The 26,568-nt window shown below is 44.0% G+C and overlaps 1 protein-coding gene across 2 annotated transcripts in view; it reads right to left on the bottom strand.

Annotated features, from left to right (window-relative positions):
* Positions 1-1,492: 1,492 nt before the first annotated feature.
* Positions 1,493-26,568, bottom strand: part of ZC3H14 (zinc finger CCCH-type containing 14) — a 319,723-nt gene continuing 294,647 nt past the window's right edge. For both annotated transcript variants that reach the window (XM_078660018.1, XM_078660019.1), the window contains exons 16-17: positions 3,036-3,142; positions 1,493-2,268 (exon numbers count right to left, since the gene is read on the bottom strand). In XM_078660018.1, coding sequence (XP_078516144.1) covers positions 2,262-2,268; positions 3,036-3,142 — 114 coding nt within the window. In that variant the 3' untranslated portion in view covers positions 1,493-2,261. The remainder of the gene's footprint in view (positions 2,269-3,035; positions 3,143-26,568) is intronic.

Genomic DNA, 26,568 nt, shown 5'->3' with positions numbered 1-26,568 from the left:
AAGTATTCTCTCAGCCCCAGCCTTGTTAGATTCCATCTATAATCCCCCTAATGAAATGTTCTGTCATAAAATGTTTTAACTTTTAAAAAAGTTTTCTAGAAATATATTAGAGGGTTTTAATTGTTTATTCTTTTTTGCAATCTTTATTTGCGATTGTATTGTAAATGTATTTGCGTCTGTTGTTTCTTTATGTGGATCTCATTTGAGTTCCAAAATCATAAATAAATAAACTTGAAACTTGAACTGTGTGCACGCAGTTAATTTCTTCAGTGCTTCCTTCCTGAATGCTCAGTTGCGGTCTGAGCCGGTAAGCACAGCAGGGGTTTGGCGGGCGGGATGTTGTGGGGAAGTCAAAAGAAGACAGAATAAGGAAAATTAAATAAATAAATCATTCCTATTCCATCTTCTGCCGATATCCTCGCCGCCCCGCCCCACCATGCTTACGTGCACGGACTGCTGCTGTGTATGCTGCCAACTCTTCTAAATGTTTTCTTCCTGCTTGTCTTTACACAGAGCGTAAAGCATTTGCGTTCTACACTTTGCATGAAACCAACCTTTTGTTTCACTTTGCTTACTGATTCCTGAGGACTTGGTTAAACATTAGGACATAAGTTTACTATTTTTGAAGAAGCCACAATTATTGCGTTGTCACTCTTAAAAGACTGTGCGAATATAGTTTCTTCTGTGTCCATGTCAAATTGCCTTATTGTAGTTATTGTGTTGACTACAGCCGATATTCTAGTTGGGAATTATTTTCCTATTTGTATAAAGTAATACATATATACGGAACCACAGGAAGCAAAGCTTCTCACCCAGACCAGCAGTCAAAAAGAAAACAGTCAAAACAGGGGAGAGGAGTTGGTCTAATGGCTAGGGTGCTCGACCTCGGACCTGGGGATCTGGGTTCGAGGGGAGAGGAGTTGGTCTAATGGCTAGGGCGCTCGACCTTGGACCTGGGGATCTGGGTTCGAGTCTCAGTAACGATGCTAAAACATCCTGTGATTCTGGGCAAATCACTTAATCTCCTCGTGCCGAACAAAAATGAATGTGTGTCCTCATGTAACGTAACTGATGCTATGTAAAGCGCTCTGATACCCGATTCGGGTCAAGTTTGCGCTATATAAAACTCTGCAAAAAAAAAATAATAGGTTTTTATCTAATTTTACTTCATAAGCCCTATTCCAGTGTTAATCATGCATTTAGCTTACTTCTTGATAACAAAATATTCTTCAATAAACTTCTTTCAGACATCAACTGCAAGTCACAACGGGGAAATAATGAGTAGCAAACCATTAATAAGGCTTTTAGGCAAGGAGTAGAGATAGCTGGAATTTGTGCAACAAGGCACGCAATCAGATATGCTGCGCCCTCATCTAATTGAATTATACCAGCTCTCCTTGCATAAAAGTTTTCCGCTGAGGGAACGGAGTTCTCTGAAGTAGATAATGCACAATCTTTTTCAGTATTTTCAAGTAAACAAAAGAGACTTATGTTGTCTTGTAGATGAACATTGTATTTTATTGTTCACATACGGATTTATGAAGCCACTTTTGAGGCACATTTGTAAAAATTGTAAAAAATAAATAAAGGCAATTATCTTGTGTAGGACCCAGTTACAGTACTAGTTTATAAACGTTGATGTAAAGCTGGTAAAAAGATTCAAAATTTTCAGATGGGTAAAGTTTGGCATACAATGTGCTACTGAATCTTTAATGGGTAAAGCATGACTGTAAACTAGCATCACAAGAGGAAGGCCCTTAGCAAATGGGAGAAAATTTACATCAGCACTAATTAAAAGTAAGTTTATTTTACAGGGAAATGCCAGGTAGGGCCAGAAGCAATACAATAAATAATGCAATGGTGCACAAGTCAAAACATATTCATCTATTTTGGACATTGTTAGGCTCACACAAGACAGAATTCATCAATTTCCAATAGTCACATATGCAATAAAAAGAGTGAGACGTAATAACATCAACTTAGAAACTATACAACTAGGACGACAGATTTGTGGACTGAATATTTCCCTCTCTTAATATTTCCCTGGTTGCTTTTTATCCATTTTAAAAAAACATATAAAAACAGTGAATAAAATGTACAAACATTGAAAAGTAGGAACAATTTGCAAAGTAGGTTATCCATTGCCTTAAATGACAACCGTACTCTGTATTATCCAAAGTCCTGAATATCTGGAGAAAACTGTCGCAGTGGGCCTAGCGCTCTGGGTGACCATCGGGCAAGATAATTCCAGTATGCACCAATCATTCACTGAAGAAACAAAAAGAACTTGGTAAGACATATTACAGTGGCCTGAGTGAAGACAAACAAAACAGAACACACTTCTGCTATGAGAGTGTGGGTTCATTTTGAAAGTAGGGAAGCATCAAATTATTTTAGCAGGAGTCTTGTGGCAGGTGAACCAAACCCTCGAGCCCCTTACTTTTTTTTTTTAACAATCCACAGTAACAGCGTTCATGGGGTATTTACCGCTTCTGCAAGAGCTGTTGCAGAGTGCCTAAGAAAAGCGGAGGGACTGCAATGCTGTGGGAGAAAGGAGATGGCCGGATATCAGTAGTAATGGCACTTTTGTCTTAACAAAATGGCTCTCCCAAACTTTCATTTGCATGACAGAAATATCCACGGTGGGCACATATTGGCAGTAGAATGCCATGCATGACACTACCAGGTCCTCAAGTGCATGGCACTGGTTAGCTTTTGTCAATAGATAACTAAGCCTGCATGTAGCCGGACTCGGAAGGGGGGGGGGGCTTTGGGGGGAGGAAGGCATAAGGAATCATTTAAAATTTACAAGTAGAATATGCACTGTTAGTAAGCCCATTTAATAAAAGAGAACACGAAACTGAGAAACTAAAAAAACTCAACGGCAAAAACGATTTGCTTTGCAATTATTTTCCCATAAAAACATTTAAATGAAGCAAAGATGCAACATTTAATGTTCGCCAAATGCAGATTCTTCAGATATTGTACAATAAGAAACCAACCTTGATTTGCATCACATCTCAATATCCACTTACCTGGTTTGTGAGCGGGTCCATTTTAAAGCATGTCGTGGAGGTACGGAGGAAGCAGGGTGGTAGAAGGTGCAGTCAGGCCTTTGACACTTGGTGTTGTACCTACAGGGCTGGAAGGCGAGAACAAAGGACATTTTTAAAGCTTGATGGGGTTCAGTTTTAGGCTCTGTTTGGTGTAAAACTCTCTGGCTGTAGGAGAGAAACTGCTAGATTCAACAGTGCTTTTTTATGCCGAGTCTAAAGATTTGATAGTCATCAAGCTAGAGGTTTCACCCCCTTGAGTAGTCCCCATTTGCTGTTCTGGAGGCCTAAACTCCTTCATTAGGCCTCAAGTCCCCCAACAGTTTTCACCAGTTTAATGATGCTCAACATATATCCCCTCAGGATAATCCATGTGCTGTATAATCAGGCTTACCACCCTCAATATGATCCTTTGCCTTAGCATTCTTCACACTCTCCTCTACAGGCTCAACCATAACAATAGGCATCACCGTCTTCAAAAGGCTGCCCTTCCCTCTCAAGACTATCCATCTCTTAAGACACATGTTCCTCCTCCCAAATGCCTTTACCACATGCCCAATAAACCCAATCGTCCCCATATGGATCGCTCCACTTCCCCGTTTAGGCTGGCCTTCTTTATAACAGCAGCTCCTAAATAGGCCCCACCCATGTTAATAGTCACTGATTCCACTGAACCCGTGTGCTGCCTGGGGTTTGAACACCTCTGTGCGAGAGCTTTTTCATTGTCTTATGAACAAACTACAAACCCTTTTCATGTCTGATATAGGAATTGTTGGTCGGAAGAAAAGGTGTATTATTTTTGAGGAACTGCTTTGGGTGCAATAATGCTCAAGGAACAAACAAGGGCCTTGACTCTACTCAGAAAGGCGAGCCAATAATACACAAAGCAACACAAATGCCAGTACTGAGTTTGTTTGACAATTGTTTACGCAACAGAGTCCAATGTAAACTTATCACTGGTCTCGACGAAAAGTTGGTTTCTCAAAATTCTTTTATTTTCAAACTTTGTTTTTCAAAATACCATAAATACAATCACAAAAGAAAATTTCACACTTACACAAAATACCTCCCTAACAAGTATTATTAGAAAAATTCATTACTTCCTGTCAGGCAACCCACACATCAAAATTCTACTCACATCCGTTTCACATTTACAACCACTTCATCACCCACTCTACACATTCATACAAAAAGCCCATGGGAGCACCCAAATGAAGTTTACAGTTATCACAAAGGGGGCTCCCCCGAGGGAGGGCTACAAAACACCCACTACCCACGCACACCAAATGTAGGACTCAATGATAATGCACTATGAGTTATTAAACAATTGTCAAACAAACTCAGTACTGGCATTTGTGTTGGTTTGGGTGCAATAATGGCACATGATAACCTTGTGACCAATTGATCTTCTTTCCCACAGCTGTGTGCCCCAGCACCAGCAAGGAAGGAACAAGTAGTGAGAGGATTTTTCTGTAGGCAAAAGCAAACAGTGTTCAGCACCTCGCAGAACATATGATTGTGGACCCACGACAGCGAAGAGCCAGACACCAGATTTTTTCATAGCCTAACAAAAAGGTCCAAACAGCCTAGTGCTGAAAACTTCATTTTTTTTTTTTAAATCTGAGGTTTGTCTAATATTCTACTACAACGCTGTGAAAACATAGCGCCCAACTGAAGTTTATTACATCTCCCATCCCTGTCGCAGAGAAGACTGGAACCATTGAAGGGACTCAGAAAGATAGTGGTGAAATGGACTACAAAAGAAAAATATTTAAGAAGCACCATCTCAGAAGACCAACTGCAAACGAAAACATTTATTTCAAAGTAGTTGAGTGGGATTAGTATGGATGATACTGGCACAGTCACAAAAACATGATTCATACATTTTATGGAACATTTCATAATGTTAAGGAGGGTTTGAATGGAAAGTGCAGCACTATGTACTGCATAAGTGGCTGCTCTAATTTAATCAGAGTTCTCATGCACCAAATAAATCTCGAGCTTCCATTTAGTCCATGGCCTACATAAAATGATTTGAGAGAGTACGGAAAGGCTGAAAAGAGAATGACAATGGTGGTCATCAGGTTTGCCAGCTACCTCTCCAACAGCTGCTGCCGACCCCTGAGGAGCGGAGGGTTCATCCGTCTGTTGAATTGACATTCACAGTATGCTTCTGCCTACCACAGCTTGGGGCAATGGGCCAGCACACCTCACCCATTGGCTTACTTCACTATGGCTGACTGCACAAAACTTGTGCATATTCTTCAGATCCATCTGCAAATTGTTCATTTCTCATCAGCTCTTTCAAAGTGTGCTTTTTAAATTGTATTTTTATATATTATCTTAAAAACAGCTATTATTTTGCGGGCACTTAGGGTGCAAAGTTAGATGGTGATTTAATTCCTGTGCCCCCTTTAAAAAGTTGCTGTTATAATGTTTACGTGACATTGTAGCTGCCTGCAAGTTGAGTCTGTCGTTGGGTGATGGTTTCTTCTAGTCACCTTCACAAAAAGTAATAGTAAAATGCATAGCACATTTGATAGGCTTCTTTTTTTCCATAAGGGGATCAGGAATCAGTAGTAAAACATCCACAGCAGTGAGTGTTTTTTTACATGGAAAACTTTTATTTTAAGTGTATGTGGACAAATTTAGATGGCTTCATAAGACAACCCTGAAATCCATAGGTGATCTTTGTAAGTTAGTAATTTCAGAAGAACATTGGTCGCGAAGGCTGCATTTGTTCATCAAATTATGAGGATATCAATTGCGTAATAATATGTTTCATATTCTATGATTACAAAACAAAGTGTTTGTACATAAGTGACAGTGGGGTGCAAAACGTGCTCGGTGCCCAGGCGAAAGTGGTCTGAATGTGCAATATGCTTATCACAATCTACAGCAATTTGCTCAGTCTATGTCACACAAATTGGAATATGTAAGCACACTCTAGTCCACGGCGTTTCGATCAACAGCTAATACAGGATCATCATCAGGATTTGAATTAAGGTAAACCGAAGACAGAGAAAAATAAAAATGTGTGTGATTAATGCTCAGTTCCCAATAAATAACAGCTATCATGTGATCTCAGGCCAGGTCACAGGGATCCAAGCATACAGAGGCAAGAATCTTAAATGTATTGTGCTAGGCACTTCAGGTAGAGGCTGGAACCGGAATTAGAGTCCTCACACAGAATCCGAGAAGCCAATCGATCCTAGCGCCTGGCATAAATGAATTTTGTGGAGCAGCATACTGTGGCGAGGATGACATCCACCACTTCATGAGCGGTCAATTGCCGCCACTCAATCTTCATGCATGGAGGAGTAGATGGCAGAGATTTGCGAGACGACACTGACTCATTGCTGAGACTGAAGGTCCTTGTGAAGTGGCAGCCTGATCAGATGACAGACATTCATGCTCGGATGTTTCGGGTACCGCACTCTCCTGACCCAATCCGGCAGGCATACAGGAGTTTCTTATTCCATTCAGCAGGAATGCCAAAACAGTGCTCATAGAAACTCCAATGAGCAGAATTGTTTATACTCTGAGTTCTTGATGATGGGGAAAAGAACTAGCCAGTGTTCTTTCCACTGGCAGAAGACACCCTGTACCACCTTGGGAAGTAGACACCACATCTGCTCTGCCAGACAACGTCTGATAAGTTCATCCTTGCTGGTACTAAGGGCCACCGCCAGGTTGTTGGTGTTGTGGAAGATGCCATAGTACTCCAACCCCCTCCAAAGATGCAAATCCTCCTAGCAAAGGACCTACAACTTCATTCTACCCAGCTTGTTGCAGTATCACATGGAAGTAGTGTTGTCCATGAGAATCTGCATCAGCCTTCCCTTGATGAATAGCAGGATGGCCTTAAGAGCCAGGTGAATGGCCCTCAGGTCCAGCAGATTCATCTCTAGCAAAGGTCCAGCTCCACATCAGAGATCCCTGTTTCCATCTACCCCAGATAACCTCCCCAACCCAGCAGTTATGCGTCCCTCACTGATATCAGCTCTGGGTGGGGAAGGGAGAGGGGCCTGCCATTGCTCACAGAGTGCCACCACTGCAGTCTTGAGTTGTCTCCTCAATCCGTTAGATTGTGGTCCTTTCACTCGGACAGGGCGATACTCTCAAAGAGGAGGCACGCCTGGGCTGTAATTGGCAATTTTAAAGTGGGTGTTCAGCAACTCTGCTTGTCAAGCACATACGCACTTTATTGGAAACTCAAGTTTCTAGCCCTGAGGATGGGAGAATGGCCCTTTCTGATGAACCTCCCGGAATGGCGGCGGCCGTGTACTAGCATGGAATGCAGATTGTGTGGCTACCATTCAGAATCTATGGAACATATTGTCTGTGCATGCCCTGCACTGCTTATAGCCAGACGGTCACTGTTGCGAGGCCAATGTATTAAGTTGGGAGTTCGATCTTGCCGCCAAGCAATAATGGCCGCTCTCGACCCTGACAACACCAAGCTAAACATCGGGCTTGAGAAATTTGTACATAAAGTGTTAAAACTCCTCGAAGCCACTCTCCAACCTAAAGTCTCCCCAGCATAGCAGAGCGGTTGAGTTAAGAGACTCAATATCCAAATCAGAGACTACAAGAAACCTAGATTTATGTACTGTATCAGAACATTATCAGATCTTATCGGCCCTCGAATTTTAAACTATTTCAAACTAATTGTTTTACAGTTTTTATCACAGTTATTTTTATCAATCTTTGTCATGTCGTAAATTGTAAATGTTTTTTTTAACCAATCGATAAAGAAATGATTAATTATTAAGAGTTGTCTCCTACAAGATGGATACTGTGTCAGAAAGGCCGACTTGATGCTGGGCCCACTGGAACTTGACGTTCCACCGCAGAGCACACATGTGCCACCTGGAATAGTTTATAGATTTGTGTTTACAACAAAAAAGGCAATATTAAATCATAAAACATTAGTATTGAACATGGCAGTAGGCCACTTGACAGTTGATGAGGAAGAGGCAAAAGGCTGAGGCCAGGACGTTTCAGAGCCATGCGATGGAGTTGCTGCGGAGGAGGAGAAGACCTGAAATCCACTGTGTCCAGCAGAGTCCCAATGAATGGAACCATGTGCGAAGTATTCAGCTGTGATCTATGCTCTTTTATAGTGAACCCCTGAGATGAAAGAATTTTGCCATTGTCCGAAGTGGTCCACAACTGATTGCGGTGAGTCAGTCAGTCAGTCATCAAGGTATGGGAACATTGGGACAACAAACATCCACAGATAGGCAGTGAGCTCTGCCATCACTTTCGTGAACACCCAGCGGTGCTGGTGAGGCTGAAGAGGAGCATGGCAAATTGAAAATGTTCCAGGGCCGCCTTGAACCACAGGTAATGCTTGGGGAACTGCAAGATGGGTGTATGAAAATGCAGGTCCTGCAAGTCCAAGAATGCAACCTTGTCAGCTGGTCCAGAGCAGAGAAGATCTGGGCCAACGTGAGCATTTTGAATTTGTCGTTCCATAGGAAGGTATTCAAGGGTTGAAGTTCCAGAACAGGCCTGACCCCTACCATCCTTTATCAGGCCAAAGAAATAGAGAAAGTAACTTTCTCAGAGTCCAGTACTTTTGCTGTGGAACCCTTGGGGCGTAACTTCCTGCAGCAAGATAGGCAGATGCTTCTCCCAAATTGGTTCTGCTGTTGGATGTTGGGTGGGGAAGAAAGAAAAGGCAGAGCAAAGCCTTTTTGAACACTCTGTAAGACCCATCTGTCCGACTTGATAGATAGCCAACGCAGGAGGAAATGCTGAATCCTAACTCCCACTGGTTGGATATACGCCGCTGAGGGCAAACTAAAGACGTTTTTTGAGTGATAGAGTAGGGAAAAAGGAGCTAAACAACCCCAAGGAATGCGTTGTAGTCTGTTGATTTTAAAGCATTTCAAAGCACAGGCTGCCTTCAAAGGGCATGTCCATTAGGGAAGCCTGTATGTCACCAAAGAACTACTCAGTGAACCTCATCCAGATGTGTCTCAAAGCACAACACTGGTACCAACTGCCCTGCCGCAATCTGTGGTAACATATTTGCCCCCCTCTTACCCATCATGTATCATTTGGAACAAAGAGACCCTAAGAGCATTTATGAGGTATATGTGTAGCGGCCCAGTGGCATACCGCGTACACAGGTCACAGTGCCAGACTGGCGTGAGAAAACATACTTTTGCCAGAAGCCTCTCGATTCTCAGTGCGGAAGAGTGAATGGAAATTAATTTGGATTCACTTTACTGTTTGAAACCTACAAAACAGGGCACTATGTAAAGGAGTGAGTCAATGGGAAAATCGGGGTCACCAGGAGTCAGTCTAAGACATTTGGCGACCTGCCTGATAAAAAGCGGACAAGACAAGTTTTCGATCAAGTTGCCATTAGAGTATCCGTGACGGTAACAGAAATAGGGGTTCACATGTTACTGGCCCAGGATGCAGAATTTCTGTCAAGCATTCAGTTTAATCTCACTTGAAGGGAAAGGGTATTCCCAAAGCCTTAATTGCCTTTCCAAATACCACTATAAATGAGGCACTCTCTTTCATTGGTGGCTTAGTCAATTCCCCAGGAGAGGTATCAAGCCCTGAGGGGTTCTGTAAATCAAGCTATAAGGCATCAGCAGTATAATGAGGGAGGGGCACACAACCCCCTTCACCATCATTATCATTAGTATCCCTTAGAGCATCCTGCTCTGAGCATGGGATCAGAACCAGAAAGAGAACGGAGCCTCTTTTGATAGTTGTGATATAGTAGAGGCACAGGATTAGAATCCGAGAGAACGACAAAGGGCTGCTTCCTTGTAATCTCAAAGAGCAACATCAGTCGAGCTCGTTCGAGTGGAAGTCTGAACCACAGTCATAGGCCCAGTAAAGGGTTGCAAGGGGACAGATGATGCTAGGGAGGGAACCACCAGTAATACTGACTGTGGGCCCCTGAGGTACTGTGGGGCCAGAAGCCACTCCAGAGAGTGCTGGAGGCGGAGTGAAAATTTGCAACATGGCCTTTTTGAGGGCCTCGATTTGCTGCAGATTGCCAACAGACTGTGACATTAAGCGTGCATCAGGAACAACTGAGAAATCGGTTGTGTGGCCAGTGACCTTAAAGGAGTGTGACTTACATCGGGACAGTCTGATGCTTCCTCTTAATAATCAGAGCAGCAGGGATTGGATTGCATGCAGTTTCTTATAATTGCAGTTTGACTTTATTTGCATTCAGGAACTTGAATGTGGAGCTGCAAGGTCACATGAGTGGCCCTAGTATCGAGTCCAAGTCCAGGACATCAACTTATAGTGGGATCTAGGCAAAAGTGGAGACTTCTTGTATTCAGCAACATACAACTTCGCCTCCCACTCTAGGAGTGCCTTCGGTACATGAGGGCACTCTTATCGGAAGACTCAAAACTCATGTCCTGAGCTCAGTCCTAAAAAGGCACACCTTTTGTGGAGTCCCAGACTGAGTTATGCTTCCTGCAGTCACAGCACAGCTTGAAACAGGTAATGTTTGGTGGGAGCATCATTGCTTACCATGCTGTGAAATGTTTAGAAAAGCGACAAATTTGGGAGCAGTTCTGTTTCGGAAAAGTCCGGAAAGAAAGGCACTGACGTCAGTGTGCAGGGCTGAAGCTTATACGCAGTTCCGCATTGTAACTTAAGGGCAGTCTGGAGCCAAAGCAGAGCTCCGGGTTGCCAACTAGTGGTGTGCACAAACACTGCTATCAAAAAAACTACGGATCCAGTCTGGCACCTGAGCAATATTCTAAATTGAGGAACCTGCAGTTAGAAGTAAACTTCTGAAAATAGAAATAGCAATCACACTGCATTCATATAGTGACAACCACAATGAAAGGTTTCCTGATGTGCACATAACAGTTTGTATTACCACACTCTAGTATGCCCAATTATTCACTCTTTAGAGTTAAATATGTGTAGGAGAGATCCTGTGATATGAACCATGGATCATGCACGAGTCAAACCCACTTAGCTATCAGATAAGCCCTGACTGATTTACAAAAAAATTATAATATCTCTTACACAAACACCTTTTTTTCCTCATTAACATACTCTTTTATGAGTCCTGTAGAGCTGGTTCTCATTCCACCTTACTCCATGCTAAGAGAATGACGGCCATTGTAGGAATGAGCCCCTTTTTGTACTGGTCAGCCTCACTTTTTGCCACTGATGCTGATTGCTTTCGACTTATGTGCACTGGGTCACTGCTAACCGGGTCCCAGTGCCAGTGCTCTTTCCCTATAAAGGTAAAATGGTTCAATTGTGTTACAATTGGCAAACACTTTAGCACCCCTGTAAGTTTCTAGTAAATGGTGTGACGTGGTGCAAATCATGTGTGAGCACACGACATGGCACACTCACTGTGCGTCATGCCAAAGTCTCTTCATTTAATATATGTAAGTCACCCCCACAGCAGGCCTTATATTCCAAGGGCAGGGCACATTATATTACATGTGAGGACATATCTGCATGAGCAGATATGCCCCTGTGCTGTCTAGTTCAATTACTAGCTAGTAAAAATAAACAGGGAAGACATCTTAAGTATATGTACTGGGCACTGGTCATTACAAGTTCCCCAGCTACATGATGGCTTTACTGAAACCTATGGTGTTTGGTATCAAACACCTGGTCTTAATAAATCTGTACTGTTGCCAGATTTGTTATGACACACACCCAGAGGGCACCTTAGAGGTGCCCCCTGAAAAACCTACCTGTATCTAGTGTGCTGGCTGACTGGTACCGACCAGCCTGCCACCACAGACGTGTGTCTGACCCCTGCAGGTAAGATCCTGTGCTCTCTGATGGCAGAACCAATGCTTGCTCCGGAGGAAGGTGGTCACACCTCCACCAGCAGGATGGCTAGCAATTTAGCATATCAAGGCTAGGGGCTTCAAAGCCCCTGCCGGCTTTGATATGCGACCCCGGCTTCACCCGAACCTGGGAGATACCATCCTCTGCCCTAAGGTCCATTTGGCCCCATGACAGACGGGAAAGTAGGCATGTTGTACCCCCAGTCTAGCTACACTGCTAAGGTGGGCTACCTGGTGAGCTCCATGAAAGAAGGGTTCCACCATCTTGCTTTTGGCAGACTTAGGAACTCCAGCTGCTGGAGGGAGTCTCGTTGCTGTGACGTTCCCTGAGACCTTATCGATCACGTTTATCATATTTGCGATGCTGTTCTTTCCGTCTTATCTGGCTGCTTGTGGTAAAGCCGCTTGCATATTTAATGTACCCTTCATTCAATACGATTATAGATTCAGCATTATCACTCACCTTACACATGATCGCTCCATTAAATTGATGACTGTCCGAGGCCCACACTTGTCTATGATCCTTCTGAAGATTGGATTTTGATTACAATCAGTACATAGACGGTGGCACATCTGGACCTTACTTTCGAGTATCCAACCTTCTTTGAGTTGCTGTGGCCTATACTTGGACGGCCTTTAAATCGTTACTCACACATATCTCACGTCGGATGGGACGTAACCTTTTGAGCGATCGTGGTCATGCACCCTCCTTTATCCATGGAGGCTTTTTGAATATTCTAATCAGTGCCCTGAAGAAGTCCTATACTAGGACGAAACGCGTCGTCTGTACTGTGTTTTTTTCTACGCAACAAGAAAATGGAATAAAGAAATCAAACTGAGGAACCTTTCTCTTATCTATTGGATTTGAACTTTATAATTGTTCCTATTTGAACCACATGATGAGGCTGACCAGATCTCATTTTGGCCGCCATCTTGGGGGTAGGACTTCCACCCTCGCGCTCTAGCAGCGCTACAAAAGGGAACCGGCTCATCTAGCAGGTGATTACCATCTGCTTCTGACCTACTTCTCCCCTCCTGAGGCGGAAAGCCGGGAGGTCTCTCCACTTTTCTTTTGCTTTGAATGCTTTGAACACTTGACTCGTGTTTTTTAAAACGATTATTTTATTGTGTGCCTTTTTGCAGCGTGTGCTCGCGCTTGTGTGAAAAGCGTGTAGGAGCACAGCGCTGCCTGCTATTTGACCTCCCAGCGCTTGTAAGCGCTTCGCTTTCCCCCCTCCCTTGCCTGGGACTCTGAGACCGCCCTCGGCTGAGTATTGACGCCGAGGGCTGGGATCTCATTTTGGCCGCCATCTTGGGGGTAGGACTTCCACCCTCGCGCTCTAGCAGCGCTACAAAAAGCTCACCCCCTTCTTCGCGCAGCGGACGCGTTCAGCGGCCGCGCCTGATCCGCGCCGGAGTCGTGCCAGAGTCCTGCCCGTCAGCGTCCCGGAGGCGTTCGGCGTGGCAGGTAGCTCTGGCCACTATGCTTTCTTACTCCGCTCAGGAGCTCCTTTCGTGGCGCAACTGGAATGCGTCATGCTTATCAGTCTTCCCAGGCCGGAATAGGGGTAAGCATAAGTGCCCTGCTTGTTTGTGGCACCCTGTCCGTTCCCTCCCTTCCCCTCTCCCTGTTAAGGAGAGCAGCACAAAACACCTCTGTCTACTCCTCAATACGAGGTCGTTGCATCGCCACACTCAAGAGATCTATGATCTCTTGTCAACCACCAGTCCTACCTGTTTGATGCTTACCGAGACTTGGCTGAATGATTCTTCCAACCCGGACCTAGTGGCTGCTATCCCCACTGACTACACCATCCATCGACAGGACAGAGACAAGGGTAGAGGAGGAGGAGTTGCCTTGGTTGTGAAGAGCTCTCTTCCGTGCACGGTCACGCATACTCACACCATCAAAGGGGCTGATTCATTAGCCTTCACCATCTCCTTATCGCCACAACAAGCACTGAAGGGCATGATTGTTTATAGACCCCCGGGCCCTGTGGGCTCCTTTTTTGATGACCTTCAACAGGTCATGTCGGTCCTTGTCCTGAGATCGGAGCATTGCTTACTTGCGGGAGATTTCAACTTCCATATGGACGACCACAATGACCAAAATGCCATCAAACTGTTGGATATCGCATCTACCCTGGGTCTTTCCCCCTATCTCTCTGGCCCAACCCACGATAAAGGCCACATGCTCGATCAGGTTTTTTCCACCATACCGATCACGAATATTACACTTCTGCCTATCGTGTGGTCCGATCACTTTCTGGCCCGCTTCGAAATACATTCTATCGCGGCCCCCCTCGCTAGCGCCACGAGACAGCAGGGCAGCAGCTATAGGACACTTCACCGGGTGACCTCAGATATGCTTACTCACGCTCTGACTGATCACCCTGTGGTCGGCACGGGGGATCTGGAGAAAGATCTGGAGAGTCTGCAAGACTGGCTTCTTGCCAGACTAAATGAGTTCGCTCCCTTACAGCCGCCCAGGTCCGCTGCTCGGCGGGTCTCTGCTCCCTGGTTCACGGAGGAACTAGCCCTTGCCCGTAGGCAATGTAAAGTGGTTGAGCGTGCCTGGAGAGTCCAGTATGAGCCCGAGGCCAAACAACGATATAAAACAACTTTGAAGTCATACCATGAACTTGTCCTACAGAGCAAGAAACGGTATCTTGCCAATAGGATTGACGATGCTGCTAACTCCTGTAAGGAGATTTTCTCAATCGTGCGTGAATTTACTAGCCCCCGGTCCATCTCTACTCAGGGTGCTCCGGCAGAGACCTGGGCTAACACTATTGCCAATTTCTTTACTACCAAAATTAGGCAAATCCAGGTCTCTTTTCCGCAGAGAGACCCAGATGATGTGTCTGTGATGCCGATTGAGGCAGCGTCCCTGTCTCCCCCGGGACCAGCCCTGCTCGATTTTCCTCCTCTCTCGGCTGCTACATCTTTAGCCCTGATGAGGAACCTTAAGTCGGGCTCACCATTAGATCCTTGCCCGGCAAAATTTCTGGCAAAAGTGGCAGACGCCATAAACCCTATAGCCAATCCCATCCTTAATCTATCTTTGAGCGAAGGCTTTCTGCCTCAGACCTGGAAGCAAGCCATGGTCATCCCTCTGATCAAGAAACCCAATCTTGACCCAGAGATACCCTCCAACTATAGACCAATTTCGCTCCTTCCAGCACTGACCAAGATCCTGGAAAAACACGTGCACAGCGTGCTTTCCAACTTTTTGGAGTCTAATGATCTGCTTCATGAATCCCAATCGGGATTCCGCTCCAACCTGAGTACCGAGACGGCGCTCTTGGAAGTCTCGGAGATCATTAGAGAGGTGCTGGACATGGGAGGCAGGGTGTTGTTAGTCATGCTAGATCTGTCGGCGGCGTTTGACACCGTCCCCCATGAGGACCTCCTCATTAGGCTCCATGACATCGGGCTAGGGGGGACGGTGCTCAACTGGTTTTCTTCCTTTTTGGCCAACCGCCGCCAGACGGTCTGGGTCCCACCCGGATCCGCCGAGATGCCGCCATTGGGAGTCGGAGTGCCTCAGGGTTCTATCCTGAGTCCCACTCTCTTTAACATCTTGATGACCCCTCTGGCGACATTGGCGGAATCCTATGGGGCCCGGATCGTCTCCTATGCTGACGACACTCAGCTCCTCTTCACCTGTCGCAAGGGTGAAGAGTTTGATGGCGAAGGGATCCGCGAGTGCCTTGGGGCTGTTTTCAGCTGGTTTTCTCAAAGCAGTCTCAAGTGCAACTCGGACAAGTCCGAAATACTATTCTTCGGATGCCCCTCTGAACCAGATTGGCGAGAATGGTGGCCTGCCGATATGTTCCCTCCCTCACAGTCTTCTAAGTGGGCTAAGAACCTGGGAGTCAAAATTGATAATGAGCTGTCGCTCAAATCCCAGATTTCCATCCTTACGGGAACTTGTTTTGGGATCCTGAGAATGCTGCGCAAGTTTTTCCCCCTTCTTTCACAGCATCATCGGAGGATCACTGTTCAGGCCCTCATAGGGTCCAGATTGGACTATGCCAATGCTCTATATCTGGGCCTGCCTGAATATCTCCTCCAACGTCTGCAGATCACCCAGAACGCGGCTGCGCGTGCCATCTATGGCCTTCATCGTCGCACCAGCGCCTCTAATCTTCTTGTATCCCTCCACTGGCTTCCGGTGCGGAAGAGGATACTGTTTAAGACCATGACTCTTGCCCATAAGGCCTTACATGGCACTGGTGCCAAGTATCTTCAGAGGAGGCTGGACTTCTATCGACCAGCACGATCCCTCAGGTCAGAAACCTTGGCCTTGGCTCGGGTACCACGCATTAAAAAGGCTCGGCTAGGCGGCCGGTCTTTTAGCTTCCTTGCTCCTCAGCTGTGGAACTCGCTACCGTTGTCTTTGCGAAGCACCTCTAATCTGCTTGTCTTTAGGAAAGACTTGAAAACTTGGTTGTTTGCTGGATAGTTTCTTCCCCTCCGGGTGCCCCTTCTCTGTTATTGTTATGTTTCTTGCTCTTTTTCCATGGCCAGGAGCTCAAAGCGCCGGGACACTCCTTTGGAGTAGCCGTTGCGCTATAAAAGTCCCATTTTAACATTAACATTAACATTAACATGCTGTTGAGTGGTGCAACTGTGCTTTTTGTTTCACTTTGTGAACACCCTTGGTGCTGATTTCAGACCGATAGCCAGTACCTTGTGCTGTTTGTTTAGGACAAATCTTAAGAAACGTTTGTGTTTACTGTTCATTGGGATGTGTAAATACGCATCCTTTAAGTCTATTGTTGCTAGGAAATCTAAGTTTTGCAACTGTGGCAACACTTCTTGTAGTGGAGTCATTTTGAATCTTGGCGTTTTTACAAACTTGTTTAGAAACCTTAGGTCTAATATTGGCCGTTATGTTCCATCCACTTTTTGAAATAAGAAGTATGTTGAATATACTTCGTTGTTCTTTTCTCTGTGAAGTACATGTTCTATTGCATGTTCTCTCTGAAGTTCTTTCACATCTTCGACCAGGTAAGATAGTTCTTTTTTTGAATGTGTCCTTTGTCTTGCCCTCCTGTGCGGAGGCAGTTTCGCTAGTTCTATACAGTACCCGTACTGAATTATGTTTAGAATCCACTTGTCTGTGGTTATTTCTTAACACCTTTTTTGAAAAAGTGTTAGTCTGCCTCCTACTGGAGTGGTATGTTGGAGGAACTATAAATTGGTGTCCATTTGTTCTGTTAACTGCTTCTTTTGTTTATATGTACTGTCACTGTTGGTCTTTGTGAGATTACCTCTGTGTGAGTGCAGCCACTTGGTAGAAGTCTGTTGTCCACCCCTTTGTGTCTGACCACTGGCAGGGGGGCGCCCTCGAAAGGATCCTCTTCCTTCATATTGCCAGCTTTGTTGCTGTCCCTGTTGTGTGTTCTGGTCCCGGCTTGGTATGTTTGCAGGTAACCTTGGTGTGAGGTAGTAGGTTGTTGCCTACCTCTTCCCGCTGGCCTCCTTGATGGTGTGCCTCTACGCATACCTCTGAACTGCAGGTCTCCCATGGATCTTGCGGTTTTGTTGTCCTTTTTTTTAGTTCATTAAGTGTTTAATAAACCACCGTTCCAAACAATTGTTCGCCATTGAATGGAGAGTTAATGATGTTGCTCTGCACTTCTGGCTTGAAACCTAAGATTCTGAGCCATGCGTTTCTCCTTTCCGTTATGCCAATCATCATTTGTCTGCTACATGTTTCAGCAGCATCAAGGGCAGATTTTAAACATGTGTTTGCAATGTTCTTGCCTTCTCCCACCAAGTGGCTTGCTCTTTTTTTTTTATTGTTCTGGTAGGTTTTGCAACAGTTCCCCTACCTCTTCACACTGCTGGTACGCATGCCTGTTGAGTAATCCATTGGAATATGTAATGCGCCACTGGTTTGCTGCGCTTCTCTCCACCTTTCTTCCTACGAGGTCCATCCTCTTACTTTCCTTGTCAGGAGGTGGTCCCACTGTAGTAAGCACATATGCCCCTTTCCTTGCTGTTGAGGCAATGAAAGAGTCAGCTGGCACTGATCCCCTGATGTATAAAGGGTCTATAGAGGAGTGTTTATATTTTTTCTCTGATCTTGGTGTTATAGCCTTGCAAACAGCAGGCTCCTTGAATGCCTCTTTCCCCTGGTCTAAGACACTAGGTAGCATTGGTAGGATTTGGTTAATAGATTGTGAAGGCATCAAAGTCTCAAATAAAAAACAGGATTGACATTTTTTTTCTTCCTGTAGCTGAACCCCATATGTTTCTTCAGCCTTCTTTATCACCTGGTTATACATGCCAATGTCATCTGGGGGAGATGGCCTAGAAGGATATGATTCCACAGACTCTTCGGGCGAGTCGGCGTCGAGGTCTTGCCACTGGAACTCTTGAGTCTCAGAGTTCGACGACTCCACGTATGCTTGTTCGTCTTGTTCGGCATCTTCCCCGAAGAAGTAAGAACCTTCCTCTTCTTCTTCGATTATTTCTGGGGTTCTTGGTGGTATTGGTTCTTCGACAACCCCAAGGGTTTTGGTTTCTCTTGTTTTCTGCAGCATCTTGAATTGCTTCAAGCTTTTGTCAAAGTCTTTTTTGCGTTGATGGATATTCGCCATTTCGGCTGTGAGCCTTCTTCTCTTTTTCTCAATTTCGGCCTCGTGTGTTCCGGCGCCTAGATTGTCTGCTTTACGTTTTTCAACTCACGACGCCGAAATCTGCTTCGGTCTCTCTTTTTTCGACGCAGAGGCGTCCTTCTCCAGACTGTTCTTCGGAGTCTTGGTTTTTTCAAGGACCTTTGCCGCTCTGGAGTCCTTATCCAAGGATCCTACGGTCTGTTTTTGTTTAGATGCAGCTATGGTCGCCGAATGCTTCGACACCGAGGATCCTTTTTGTGTTTTTGAGTCTGATTTTCAAGACTTTTCTGGGTTTTTTCGAGGTCGGCGACTCTCTTACCCCCTTTGAAGTCTTCCTCTCGACTTCCACAACCAAAAGGAATATGCTACTTACCAGTATGCATCTGTTCTTGGCATAGAGGGCTGCAGAGTGGTACATTTATGAATGGATCGCCATCTGGTGTTGGGCTCGGATGATTGCACTTGTTTTTCTCTTGGAGAAGTCTTTTGTAGTCACGAGAATGGTGTCTCCTCCCTTGGGTGATAGTGCGCATGGGCATCGGCTCCATCCTTAAATTGTTTTGCCATAGTAGGGTTAGATGGAGTAGTATGATAGAATACAGAAATAGATGCCCATGTAAGTGTATCTAAATAAGATAATGTTGGAACAGACACAGGTTTCCGGGGAGGGCATGTACCACTCTGCAGACCTCTATGCCAAGAACAGATGCATACTGGTAAGTAGCATATTCCGTTCGAGGCATATGGGCGGCAGATGGTACATTTATGAATAGATTACACAGCAGTTACCTCCCTAGCGGTGGTCACCAGTGTCTGTTGCAACCGTTTGAAATAAAGCTTTTAATACAGCCAGGCCCACTCTTGCTTGTTGTGTTGCCTGCACATCAACACAGTAGTGTTTTGTGAAGGTATGCGGTGTAGACCAAGTTGCTGCTTTGCATATGTCATCTAGGGGAATGTTCCCTAGGAATGCCATAGATGCCCCTAGTTTGCGTGTAGAATGAGCTCTAGGGGAAACAGTTAATGTTCTCTTTGCCCTAATGTAACATATTTGTATACATTTTACAATCCACCTGGCAATGCCTGCTTTAGAGATAGGGTTGCCTTTGTAGTGTAGTTCCTATTATCCCAATAGGCTCTGCGCATTGGAATAATACCTTCAATAGTATAGGCCTAGACCAGACGTTAACTAGGTCTACTACTGTCGATATTAGACTTAAAGTTTTGGGTTTGCCAGCTAGCTCAGAGTTCACTCGAAACTTTCTCGAATAGGCAAGGAGGAGTTGAACCTCCCTGGATAGACAAGAAGGGATTTAGTTTCTGACAACCATAGAACATGACAACTTTGCTCTCCCCTAGTCAAGAGTGTATCTCTAGAGTCGTGTGAAAACAAAAGACGACTTATTTTACTCAGTCAGTACGTGCATTCTTAGTCTCACCAGATTGTAGAGAAAAGGAAGAGACGGGCGTGTTCAATAAAAGATGTTATTTATTGATCAGTCTCTTTTCTCATACAAGAGAAATGGATCGATATTATTGCAATACTTATGGTTAAGTAAAGTGCATACATTAAAAGCAGAAGTATAAAATAATACTGTAAAAACATTGATATGGTTTCTAAGCCATATGAAGGTTTAAAATGGATAAAATATATACATACACATATACATTTGACTAAACGTACTCAACTGGTGTTTCTAAATACGCCTACCCCGTGTACCTGACCTAAGCCTAATACGTGGGCAGGAATAGAAAGTTACAGTTTAAGTTACGTTTGTTTTGCCAAGTGACTGACTAAAGAATTCTCTGTGAGGGGTTATTCAGTTCTGTACCTGGAATCTAGGATGAATGAGGGATGGTATCTCTCGTCTCTGGTCTCGACATTCCAGGCTGCCTGCGAGGGCTACCCGGAAGCGCCGGAGCTGGATTTCTCGGCAGGAGAAAAGGCAGCGTCTCGTTCTCAGCGCGTCAGGAAGGCGGGGCTGCGCCAGCGGGGTCTGCTCTGCTCTGGGCTTCGGCAAGTCTGGCTGCTCCGATCTCACCACCGCGTGTGTTTGCATAGGGCAATATCGGTAATATTTATACCTTTAAGGTGCCGAGATTGACGTAAGGATGGACATAGATACGTCAATAAGGATGTCATACGACCTGGTCGTTAGCACATTCTTTTGCTGAAGTTCTCGGTGAAATCAAAACAATGGCCGCAGGGTTTTTCCCAGGTTGTCATAGGTTTGATTTTTTTTGAGAACTCCGTATGCCTTATCAGGGGCTGGAGGAATATCGCTTGTCTAATTAGATGGCAAGCGTTATGACCTAATCAGATAACACGTTCCTCTGCCGTAGTGTGGCTTTTTCAGATAACGGTTCCTGCATCATGGGGGTTTTCAGCATCATGGGCTGGCTGCTAGTTAACTTGTTAACCAGAATAGGGTCAGGAATACGGGGATCGATACAGAACCTATAGGAATACATCACACCCACTCCACGCTAACTATGGACATATTTACTAATCTAGGCATAGTAAAACATACTGTAGAGTATAGTGTATACCTTACCACCCCAAAATACATAAATGCATTTTGAAATTATCAAATATACGGAAAAAACTGTCACATGTAATATATGCACTCAAGCTGTAGAATAATGCTAAAGTAATCACGCATATGTATACATTATCGCTAATTGGTATATGAGAATTTACACATGAAATGGCTCTTAATACAGAAAAAAGGTTCGAGACCATTTCATCACAGAATAAAATAATTATGAACATACCAGCGGGCAGCTAATGTCTATAAAGTATCTAAAAATAGAAATTTTAGTTCTCTAAGAATAGTTCTTACTTTAAGCCGAAGATAAGTGTCCCGAAAAAATCGTAAAAATATTTTTGGGGCTGCTGAAAAAATTGCCGTCCGTGAACTGGAGGGAAAATTGTTCATGGTATTCTGTTATTAAAGTTGAAGGCCAAATTCAGGGAACGCCGTGTGCGAGCTTGCTCAAAAGTCTCTATTTCCGTTCTGGTGAGAACATCATATCATTTAGCCTGTCGAAAAAGCTGTCAACAGCTTCCTGGGAGAGTTCCACTAACTCGGAAAAAGGGGTAACCATGCATTCGTTCGCATGATTGTCTCCACTGGCGTTTCGATTTGGATTGCTGACAGAAGGTCGTACCTGATCGATGCTGCTTTCATCTTGAACTTCACTACCCCTTAATCGTGATGGTGAAGCTTCCACGAATGCCGTCATCAGGATTGGTAGCCGTTGAGGGCAGCACAAAGCATGAGCCTTTATTGGACTCAACAATGTTTCTGCATCCATTGGCGCATCCGATTGTAGCGTCAGACAGGTGTCTAACACGCATTCTTCTCCGCATAGCAGGCACCTTAATACAGGTAAAACACATCGATGCCACATTGGTCGAAATGATAGAAACCAAGTCATGTTCAGGTCTCTAAGCCGGGATAGTCCCAGGATTTTTGATATCCGGTCCCGGTATCCAATGGCTCGGATTGTTTCTTCCCTTGTCGCAGGTGTTTTGTCTGTGACATGGTTTGCCATAACGAAATATTAGGACCAAGAATAGGATTCCTGCAATTAGTCCCAAAATGAGGGGAAGTCCGCCAAAAATCGAATGGACGAAATCTGGAAAAATACCCAGTATGGCTTTGAATGGTGTTAATGCCATCGAAAATACTGTCTTAAATACTTTTGAGACTCCACTGGTATCAGAAATATTTAAGATTTCATTCAGGATTTCTGCGAAATGTATGGGGGAATTAGTTGATAATAAGGAGTGAATCTCTGCAGTCGTCCTTGCGACTAGGAGATCATACGTTTCTTTTGATGACGTGAGCCTGGTCGGCGTCTGAAGAAGCACTGTTTTCATTCTGCTCAAAGTATCTATTCGAATAGAAGTAATTTTCAAGTTGGGCCATGCCCTTGCCTCCCTGTCTGGAAAGGAGCTGGGGAACAATAAGCGTCCACAGCACTTGACCTTCGCAGTCGTAGTTACGAGATAAGGAGTCCCGGGCATAAGACTACAACATCTGCGATCTACAATTAGAATGTAACTCCCATTGTAGAGTCTTTGGAAGAATGGTTCTATCTCTGTTGCAGGTGTGCCTAGCTGGTGACATGAAAGGTTATTTGAGTTCCCTTCACAGGCTCCGTGCAAACTAATTCCATTACACAGAAGTGTACCGCTTAGTGACATTTCACAATTGTTGCCACTAAGAAACACTTTCTGTCCTTTATTACTGACACATGCATGTGAATAGGGCAGGTTCCATGTTGTTTTAATGTACCCCTTTCCCAATTTTTCGTACATGCCAGCCTGTATATATTTTTGGCAGTATTGAAACCTGAAGGTTGATATTGGAATATTAATTATCCCATGTATTATCCATTCACTGACAGGTCGTTCTGACATTGTCACTGGTAATCTTTCGAGTTTCTCAATGCTCAGGATTGTATAATCAGCTCCCTTTTGTGCCATACTGATTTGTTTATCAGTAAGGTTAAAGATATTGAATAGTGACGTTGTGTTGATTAAACGCCAAGGCACATAGCCTGAACGCAGATTTTGTAACGTCCAGCCAAGCTGTACAATAGAACGCAATTGAGACTGACCGTGTTGTAACAACAGTAAGTCTTGCGATATTATGTCGATTGCTGAAGACACAATGCTGTCCAAAGAAAAAATTCTGGAGGACAGAGTCATTAACCCATTGTCCACTACAGAAAGTGATTTTTCCAAATTAATACGGTCAATTTCCCGTATTCTTTCTGCTGTTTCAATTTGAGTCACCTTCCAGGCCTCGTTGTATGCTGCATATACAGAGGCTGCTATGAAACGTTTTTGACGCTGTTTGCGCGGTCCCATAATGAAATCACGCAAGTCAGCACCATCAGTAAGTAAAGTTAGGTGTTGCTTAATTTCTGCCAGTGTGGAAGTTTGTAGCCATTGAAGGCATAATTTGCCCCCACTGTAGGTGGTTATTATCCCTGGGTGTTGTCTTTGGGAATATCTAGGGTCTGGCCTGGTCATTTTGAACCCCTGTGTTTTGTTCATTAATCTATCTTGACAGTTATTAGTATCTGTGGGCCAGATCAACCACTGTTTCCAATCAGGATGTGTTCTGTTTTGGTTTAATACATAGTTTACGTCTATTTCCTCATCTGTAGAGTTATTGCTGTTCATTGTTGGCTTTGGAATAGACGGTTTATTTAAGTCTTTGATTTTGGCTAGGCCAAGACAGGTGGTTTGTTGAACAGTGTCATTTAAAAATATAATTTGTTCTGGGATCATGCAGGCTCTAAACAAAGATTCTATACCTTGTACTTGCCATTCTTTCGTACCCCAAACACTTTTTACTTCAACATTTTTGTCCCAATAATCAAAACCAAAAGTATTCATTTGTTCAAAGAATGAGTCTGAATATATCAATTTCGTGTTTGTTATCATGGTCTTTGTCCCTGTCTTATTTGACAATTTGAAATAAAATGTTTCAGCATTACTTGTGTTAAAACCTGAAAAATATGGATATTTGTCATAAAAGGTTCTTGAGCTTCCTTTTGGAGGGGTTGCACAATGTTCCCATTGATTATAATTTAAAACATTTCTAGGTTGTGCAGATCTATGTAAAAAATGGTTACCATAGTGGTTATAACAGTACATACTATCATAATTTGTTGAACCCTGCAAATAATCATGTTTGGTAAATTTAGCAGACATCACTAGGTCAGACATCATATTATTTATACTTTCGAAGTCCCAATCATCAGCAAATGAGCTTGGTTTTACAAAGTCACTTAATGAGATCTTAATTTGGTGTGGATATTTCAGGATTTCAACCGGACCATAGATTTCGTAGTCAGTGTTGTCCCATGCTACCCCACCCGGTATAGGATTGGCTGTGAAGTTGACTGAAGAAAGTTCTCTTTTCTCGACGTGTGAAGATGCGTGTGGTTTGAGGATCAAGTTGATTTTCTGACTTGCTGTGTCCATTTTGGCATATTTTCCCTCAATGAAGCGTCCCAAAGTTAGTACCATGATGAGCCAAAGTATGAGGATAAATGCACCAAAACCCACCCAGAATTCAATCCATGGAGAAATTAGATATGTTTCTTTCAGTTGTTTCAAAAGTTCTTTTGCTTTATCTTTAAAGGTTTTTGTTGATGGCTGTGTTTTTGATTCATTGAACCCTTCAGAGGAATCATCGAAGTTTATGAAGTAGCCGGATGCAGTTCTGTCAATTGTTCCAATTGCTTCAGGATTATTGTTTCTTGCATATTCGTTTGTTACTTCATTGTACGTTGGTGTGTCTCTGCTAAATGTTTTTATTTGGGTTTTCAGAGGTTTAAGTTCCATTGCATTGTTGCATAGTCCTTGTTGTTCTTGTGTAGGCGTTTCGAATGCGATTAGCCTCTTAGTTAGGACCTCTGTATTGGTAGCAAACCTTGGTGTTCTGTACTTATTGGGAGTCCACTTGGCCTACTATTTGTTATCGGCCACATGATTGTGGTTTTACCAGGTCGATTGATACAACTCGGTTCTCCTTTTTACCAGCAAGCGGCGGTAGTACAACTGATCTTGTCCCGTTGATGGACAAGACAGGAACTGCTTTTCTGTAAGAAGGCCCAAATTCCTTCTTTACCGCGATCTTTTCTCTGACTAGATCCCCGACTTTTGGAATCCAGACAGGTCTTGCTGGGACAGGTGGTGGTTCTTCAGTGGTTGTTGGCTGTTGTTTCAACTTTATGTTGCTCAGGTCTTTTCTTGTTTCGTGTAAGTCCTGTAAAATAGCCAAACGATCTTTGATATCAAAGCTTTTTTCCTTCACCACTGAAGTTTGACTGTCGAGGTCTAAGACTAACATCCTAGTTCCAAATAATAATTCGCACGGACTGAATCCCTTCAGAGAATATCTTGGCAGGTTATTTAGACTACGTTGGACACTTATTAGATGTTTGACCCACCCAGCTCCCGAACCTAATATCCTTTCCGTTATAGATTGCTTTCTGCCTTGGTTTTTTCTTTACACCATCCCGTATCCCTCAGGAAGGAAGTGAGAAGAATCCCGCTATGCTATGCTCATTTGGCCGAGCTTTCCCACAAGCTTGAGGGCTAAAGTGAAAACATTGGTCAAACGTAGCATGCTCCTAGCGTATATGCCATTTAGACTCGCAAATCTTTGTATAACAGTCCAGACGTCAGCCGAGTGCTGGGGATCTACATTATAAGTGGAAACTAGCCTGTATATGTTAATCGGACGCTTTGCTTTTTACTGTCGATTCTTTCTGGAGTGAAACGCCAAGGTAGTATACCGTTTCTCTCGCCACTGCGATCTCTGTTGCAGTCCGGGCATTTTTTTACAAAAATGTCATGCTGCAGGCTCATGCCTGGCCACCAGTACACTGATTGTAGTTCTTCCAGAGAATCTTTTAGTTTGAGGTGTCCGAGACCCTCGCCCATATGTGCGTCTGCAATTAACAAGGTTCCCCTGTCCATGTTTGGAATTACTCTATCCCCCACTCCAGGGATTCGAGCAAAAGGGACGGAGTTTGCATCAGTTATGTATGAGTATTTTACTGGAAAGCCTTTCGGGAGTGTTTCTATCGAATCCTTTTCTGTAGCGCTGACAGCCTGTAATATTTCGCTGTCTATTTTTGTTTTTGACCGTGTGATGGCAGCTACGGAAGCCGTTTGCACAGCTGCCTTCGCGGCTTCATCAGCCAATGAATTCCCTGCAACGTGAACGCCATCACGCTGATGACTCAGTGTATGTATCACGTGAGTCTTTGGTAGTTCTCTTTGTAACAGAACTATTTGTTCCCAAAGTAGTTTTGCTTTATTGTTGCACCTTTTTCATCTTTGTAACCGTTTTGAATCCATTTCTGCAAATTGTTGTTATATGATTTGACGCAGTAATATGAATCGGACACTATAAGTGTCGGGAATTCGCGATCCGCATTATCTAGCGCCATTTTCAATGCTATTATTTCAGTCTGTTGTTCTGAATTAGTTTCTACTGAGTGTGTTTTTGTTAATAGAGGTCTTAGTTTGCC

Source organism: Lissotriton helveticus, chromosome 9, assembly GCF_964261635.1.
Source record: "Lissotriton helveticus chromosome 9, aLisHel1.1, whole genome shotgun sequence".
Lineage (NCBI taxonomy): Eukaryota > Metazoa > Chordata > Amphibia > Caudata > Salamandridae > Lissotriton > Lissotriton helveticus.
This window is presented reverse-complemented; position numbering and strand designations above follow the sequence as displayed.